At 38.9% G+C, this 6,676-nt stretch overlaps 1 protein-coding gene across 1 annotated transcript in view; it reads left to right on the top strand.

The window, feature by feature from the left end:
* Window positions 1-1,032: 1,032 nt before the first annotated feature.
* Window positions 1,033-6,676, top strand: part of LOC108664914 — a gene marked incomplete at its 5' end in the record, with an annotated part of 21,111 nt that continues 15,467 nt past the window's right edge. Inside the window, 5 exons of the mRNA XM_047880353.1 lie at window positions 1,033-1,197; window positions 3,523-3,613; window positions 4,082-4,260; window positions 4,957-5,355; window positions 5,659-5,923. Coding sequence (XP_047736309.1) covers window positions 1,033-1,197; window positions 3,523-3,613; window positions 4,082-4,260; window positions 4,957-5,355; window positions 5,659-5,923 — 1,099 coding nt within the window. The remainder of the gene's footprint in view (window positions 1,198-3,522; window positions 3,614-4,081; window positions 4,261-4,956; window positions 5,356-5,658; window positions 5,924-6,676) is intronic.

The following is a 6,676-nucleotide window of genomic DNA, read 5'->3' as shown; positions in this document are numbered from 1 at the left end:
TAACTAGATTTAGAAATGACGATGCCAGCACGAAGAAAACACTTTTATTTATGAATTTTATATTGACAGAATATGTAAGGCCTACGAAATCTTTACAACAACTGCAGTTGTGGAACGAAGCCTATATAATACTTTAAATGGAGTCCTAGTATGCTACTCTATGAGATAGAACAGAGAATAAGATTGATGAAAACACTGAATTACCACGATACAATAATCACTTAAACATTTCTACCCGCTCACTGTGAGACCAATTGTGGAAAAAAAATCAATCCACACCATAAGGTGACCATCACTGGCCTAGTTAACAGACAGAAGATGAAAGAACAATAACAATGTAATATATGAATGTGAATGATTTATTTCATAAATAATACCACTGATTTTAATCAAAACATCAATTTAATCGTTGAACTAAACGCATCCTCATCAGGATTCCAGGCGCACCTTGGTGGTTAGCTCCTGATGAATGTGAATGATTTGTTTCATAAATAATTTCATGGATCAAACATCAATGTAATCATTGAACTAAACACATCCTCATCAGGATTCCAGGCGCACCTTGGTGGTTAGCTCCTGGCCTGCAGGTGGCGCTGCTGGGGTGTTAGTAACTATGTTCTCATTGTCTTCCTTAATTTGGATAATTATCTGCACCTGAAGTAGAGTTACAGGAAGAGGAGCTACAAGTCAATAGCAAAACTGAAGTACAAAATTTGCAAGTTTTCTTCCAGGCATAACCGCGTAATTATTTTTAAAATCGCCGGTGCTCGATTGGAATATGTGCATTGATAGAATATGTGCATCGATAAAATTTAGAAATTATTCCTCTCAGTTTCTTAAAATTCACCATGTGCGCTATTTATCACCATGTGCAGCTATTTTTATCTATTGTGCACTCGGAGCTATTTTTATCTATTGTGCCCTCAGAGCTCTTTTGACTATTATGCACTAACAAATTGAGTTATAATTGTTAATTATGATTAATGAAGGATTAGTTCTCTCACTTGCGGACGTATTGCTCTGTGCGTGCAGTCGCGTGCATATCACCGGGGCTACGCTGGCTCAGCTGGACGGCAGGTTCCAGGTCGAGTCTGGGGACGGACACCTCAGAGACCAGCTGCTGGCTGACCTCAAAGTACAGACCTACCTCATCGTCAACCCAAAGGTTAGGAAATTTTCTATACAATTAAGCTCTTTGTTTACGAAAAAATAATACATGATTCATGTCCCCTCTGTATTTCAATTTTGATTAAAAGAATTACATGCCTCCGTTGGTAAAAAAAAATGAGGTACGTTCACTACATGGACATTCTGATGAGTAATTTTGAATGAGAAAATGCCGATCAAAAGCGATGGCTCAAGTCTGATTCCGAAGTAAAAGTTAAAAATTTACCAAAAAAAATTACTCTAACAAAATTATATGACATAACAGTTAGCGTAATTATATCCATCCTGGATTTCAATTTGACCTTCATCTTCATAAATTCTATGTGGTATTACTTTAAATCTGAAATGTCGTCAAATCTTAAATGTCGTAGTTACAAATAAAAATTACAGTAATAAATTTATGATGTTATAATTTCATTATAGTCGGAGGCGATTCTTTTCTTCATTCTTAGAGTTTTAAACATTCGCTTTCAGCCGCCACCAAAGTTCGAATGCCCGCAGAATGTATACATCGATCTTCTTCAAACAGAAATCAAAGCACGTCGTTGCTCCAAAGAATCTCCCGAATAGCACTCCGGTCTCGATGTGCACTAGCGCTGCCTCTTTGTGAACTGTTCGCGCTCTTGAATGCGAGATGCTTAGCTCTTAGACGATGGCTGCTCCAGATTCCAAGAAGGAGGCAGGCAGTGGCCTTGAAAGCATATCATGTTTTACTTAAATGATGGACATTTCGTTCAAATCTGCTAACGCAAGGCGACTGTTCGTTGCATCGTCATGACTCAAAACTTTCCGATTTAGAAAAATCCTTCTCCATTTATGAAAACTATTGAGACGAGATTTAATTGAGTCCTTTGGTGTCCTGTGCATGTCATTTCATTTTCAACAGACTGGGGTATTTGATTTAAAATGAACGATCTTTGCTTCAGCGTGAGCAAAAGGCACAACATACTGAAATAATATTGGATCATTTCATCTCTCTGGTCAGAATACGAGTCCGCGTTACAAGCTGAAGTGTCGAAATTGAAGTAATTTTCTACATTTATTTTATTTATATGAATTCAAACATTACCGTGCATTGAATTGAAAGAGAAAATATTGGAATGCTTGCATTTCAAGACTTTTTGTAGTTATTAGTAATTAGTATTAAAGTTTATTAATTGTGTAGAAACCCTTGTCAACACCTAACCTCTTCGGCATTTTAAATGAGTTTCATTTTCACAAATAATTCAACTCGTCACAGTTTGAAAATTAGGTACAAGCTTTTTGTTCTTCATTGTGAAGATCTCTGGAGAGAAGAATAATTTATACCATTAATGCATCTATATACTATACAATTCTTGCCGCTATATACTTATCACTTATGTTTTTAAGAAAATATCAAACAGATGAGAAGAAGATCAAAATTGTAAATTTTTTCAAACAGTAGGAATACAGAAAAAATAGTTCCCATTACTTGCGATTTGTAAAGTATCTTGTCACTATATTAAATATCAAGAGGTATTAAATAATTTTATTCTCCAAATGAATTGACACTTTTTCCTCTAATCAATCATAAGGCAATTTATTACAGTAACACTCATTCATAAAAATAATGTGCTTTTTTACGACATAGAGTATGACATTGTGGCTAGGATTCGATTTACTTCGAATTTCATGTCTGACTTTTTAATGTCGTAAATTTGGTAACTGAACCTTGTCCGCGCCATTTATTAATCATCACGGTGACATTAGCTAGTTAATCATAAAAGTTTCAATTAGTAAAATGTTAAATGGAGCGTCATTTATTTTGCAGGAGCTTGACGAAGAAGTAGAACCAAATTCATTAAAAGGCACGGGAAATGACCTCAAGAGGGACATTGCTGTCAAGTTTTCTACCCATGACACCGATCAGTATAAGTCTGAACTGCCGATGGACATCTTGAAAAATGGCAAATTAAATTGCGGCACTAGAGCCGCGGAAAATATTACTGAAGTGGCCAACAAGAAAAATGTGCACGACTCTCAATATCCCCCATCAACAACAAACTTTGCTAATTCCCGAAGCTCAACTTTACCTCCAGACAGCAGTGGTCATCTAAACTTCATGGCTGACCCCTCATCCACTATAACAGAACCAACATCAACTGTCTCGATTCCGGACCCCATAAGCTGCTTCTCGCAATCTACGACCCCGAGAGCGTCCACGCCGAACTTCTCAGTCACAATTCTTCAAGCTTCAGAGGGAGAAATCTCGGTGACTGAGCAGACGGAAACGACGTTAGCGAAGAATCCAGCATCATCGGAGAGAATCATCAGTGGCCAGGATTGCCAAATGAGTTCATCTGTGAGGCTGAACAGAACAGGAGCGAACGCCAGTAAGATGACCAAGAGCGTCGAGTGTTGGGGCAGCGGCAAGCCATTCTCATCTCTGAGCCACTCTACCATGGCGAAAAATATCACTCTCACGGTAAAAAAATAAATATTTATTGAATATCAGCTATTTTCATCAAGTATTTTGAACATTATATGAGTAATATTTAAATAACGAATTAATTTTTTAATTCATTTGCGTTCAGTAAACAATTATTTATGCATGCAAAGGAAAAAAAGGCCTAAAAGTATGTTTTGATTGAAAATTTTCTCTGCAATATGAAAGACATGTTAAGTGGGAGTTATTAAGTGGGAGTATCGTGTTAGTATCACATGTTAAGTGGGAGTATCGTGAACAATTTTACTATCGAATCAAAGTGTTCGTTGAAGCCAAGTACCGTAATAAGCTTGAATATGAAAAAAATATAAGTTCAGTTTCACTTCTTTCTCTTCTTTTTGTTGCAGGTGGTAATCCGTTGTTGCAGGCGGTAATCCGTTGTTGCAGGTGGTAATCCGTTGTTGCAGGCGGTAATCCGTTGTTGCAGGTGGTAATCCGTTGTTGCAGGTGGTAATCCGTTGTTGCAGGTGGTCGTGGGGAGGTGGAGGAGGTGGCAGGTGGTGGGGCTGGAAGCAGGAGTGGAGTTACAGGACTCGTCCGTTCCCGCAATACGAGCAGGGGCTGGTCGTGGGTTCTGTACTGGGCGCCCTCGTGACGGGCATCATCGTCTGCTCTACTGGTAAATGGTCAGTACTGAAGAGGTGCAAACATGAGCAATATGCATGTAATCTATTATCTCTAATCCCTGATTAATGTAAATAAATTAAAATTCAATCAATCTATAATCTCTATTCCCTGTCAGTCTTAATTAAAATTGTTAATGTTATCAATTTTGAAGCCAGAAAATCAGTCAATTGCTAATACCTGGCAATTTAGTCAATCTGTGATTCCTCTCAATCAAGATGATCAATGTTAGTTTCTCTTATTGGCTTTTCGATTTTTGGTGGCTATACAAACGATCACTAATCACTAGTTCTGGATTGGAACCGCCAATGCTAACATAAAATGATCGATGTACAATGATTAGGCATGAAAATGCTGGTAATTTAATATAGGAACCTCTTTTGCGTGAAATATTAGTAATGTTAAAATTTTAAAGCCTACTAAGTTTACTTCATGCTTTCTATAATCTTTTGATAGGTTTATCCGTATTAATAATTTTTTTATTTCCTTTTTTTTGTATATAAATATTTTATTTCTAGGGTGTTCGTAATTTACGAATTTTTTTAAACTATGTATATCGTACATATTCAATATCCCGGGCTCCTCCCAGTGTCATCAGTTGTATAAATTAAAGTGTCAATTCCAGTCCAGTGTCAATAAAATAAATTATTCAAGTCCTAATCCTGCCCGAGTACTCACCACAAATGACGTACTACAAGGTACGCGTCGATGATCTGCATGCTGGTGGTGGTGACGCTGCTGCTGACCGTGCCCACGTCGTCGCTGGCCTCGACGTCGGCGGCCCGCAAGGCGATGAGGTCTTCGTTCTGGCTGCGGGTGGTCACTTGCTCCGTCGTGGCGGCAGCGCCCGTAGTCCTCACCTTGTTATGGGCAGGCGTGGCATACGAAGCCGAAGAGTCTAATTTCGAAGCCGAGTCTGGGTTGTTTGATAACCTCACCGTGTTGATGGCGTCTGGGGCGGATGTCAGACTTGGGATCAACGTGACCAGCGAAGACACTTTCGTTAATACTAAGTGTGCAAACTTCAAGTCTAATGTACTAGGCGGCAGAACGGGGTATAAGTGTTATGAAAAGGAAAAAATGGTTGAGAGCGAGAGGTTGGGCTCAGGTGGGAATGATATTTTTGCTACACCTTTTCCCACTCAAAGAGTCTTCAAAATTCGGATACGAAGGCCCAAGCACCACCGAAGAGAAAGGAAGAGAGTACTTCGTAAAATTTCTGACGAGATTTTATATGCTCGTCAAACATCAGTTCGTGACAGTGCTGTTGATGCCAACAATATAATGTCAAAATTGGACAGAAAGGAGCCGTTAAAAGGACAATCTATTGTTTACAATAATATTAACAAACAACCTGAAAGCAATTTCAGATTTTCATTTTTCTATAAATTTCACGGTAGATCTTCTGCCCCTCTACAAAATGACGACGCTTCGCTCGACCAAGATTCACATGAAGATTCGACAACTCTGACAGACAGACATCTACGCTCGATATCTCACACCGATATCCCAATCCTAGAAACGCCCACAACGAAACCCATTAAACAATTGGACGCAACCACCACAGTAGAACCTCCCGCGAACTACCGGCTCGACACTGCAGTTGGCAACAGAGAGGAAGGCTCAGGAGGGGTTCTTGCTGCCAGGGCAATAGCATACCCCCAGGTGATTGAAAGAATTCAGTATACACAACTGATTTCTAGTTATCTAGATAATTGATATGCATCAAGGAGTTTTTATATTCAATTCAGCGACATCAAATATATTATGGACTCCACTATTGATTGTTTGAATTATATTATAGCTTACGAGAAAATCTTTCATAAGCGGCAACTAATGAAAATGCTAATGTCACTTCTAATTAACTTATGTTTTTCTATGAAAAACTGTGATCATTCATTTTTATTTTCATCCTGAATACTTTTATATCGAACCACTTGATACAACCATTAAAGATTATTTTTAATTCGTCAGATAGAGAAAGATTTGCATGCTCAGCCGTGCTTTTCGTTTTTATGACATATGAAGGATCTAGCATTTTGATGTTCGATGCTATACGGCATTTGGTGCGTGATGCTGCACGGCATTTGATGCTTGATGCTGCACGGCATTTTGATGTTCGATGCTATACGGCATTTGGTGCGTGATGCTGCACGGCATTTGATGCTTGATGCTGCACGGTATTTTGATGCTTGATGCTGCACGGCATTTGATGTTTGATGCTGAACGGCATTTGATGTTTGATGCTGAACGGCATTTGATGCTTGATGCTGCACGGCATTTGATGTTTGATGCTGCACGGCATTTGATGCTTGATGCTGCACGGCATTTGATGTTTGATGCTGCACGGCATTTGATGTTTGATGCTGCACGGCATTTGATGCTTGATGCTGCACGGCATTTGATGCTTGATGCTGC

This window comes from Hyalella azteca, unplaced genomic scaffold (genome assembly GCF_000764305.2).
Source record: "Hyalella azteca isolate HAZT.00-mixed unplaced genomic scaffold, Hazt_2.0.2 contig5287, whole genome shotgun sequence".
Classification (NCBI taxonomy): Eukaryota; Metazoa; Arthropoda; class Malacostraca; order Amphipoda; family Hyalellidae; genus Hyalella; species Hyalella azteca.
This window is presented reverse-complemented; position numbering and strand designations above follow the sequence as displayed.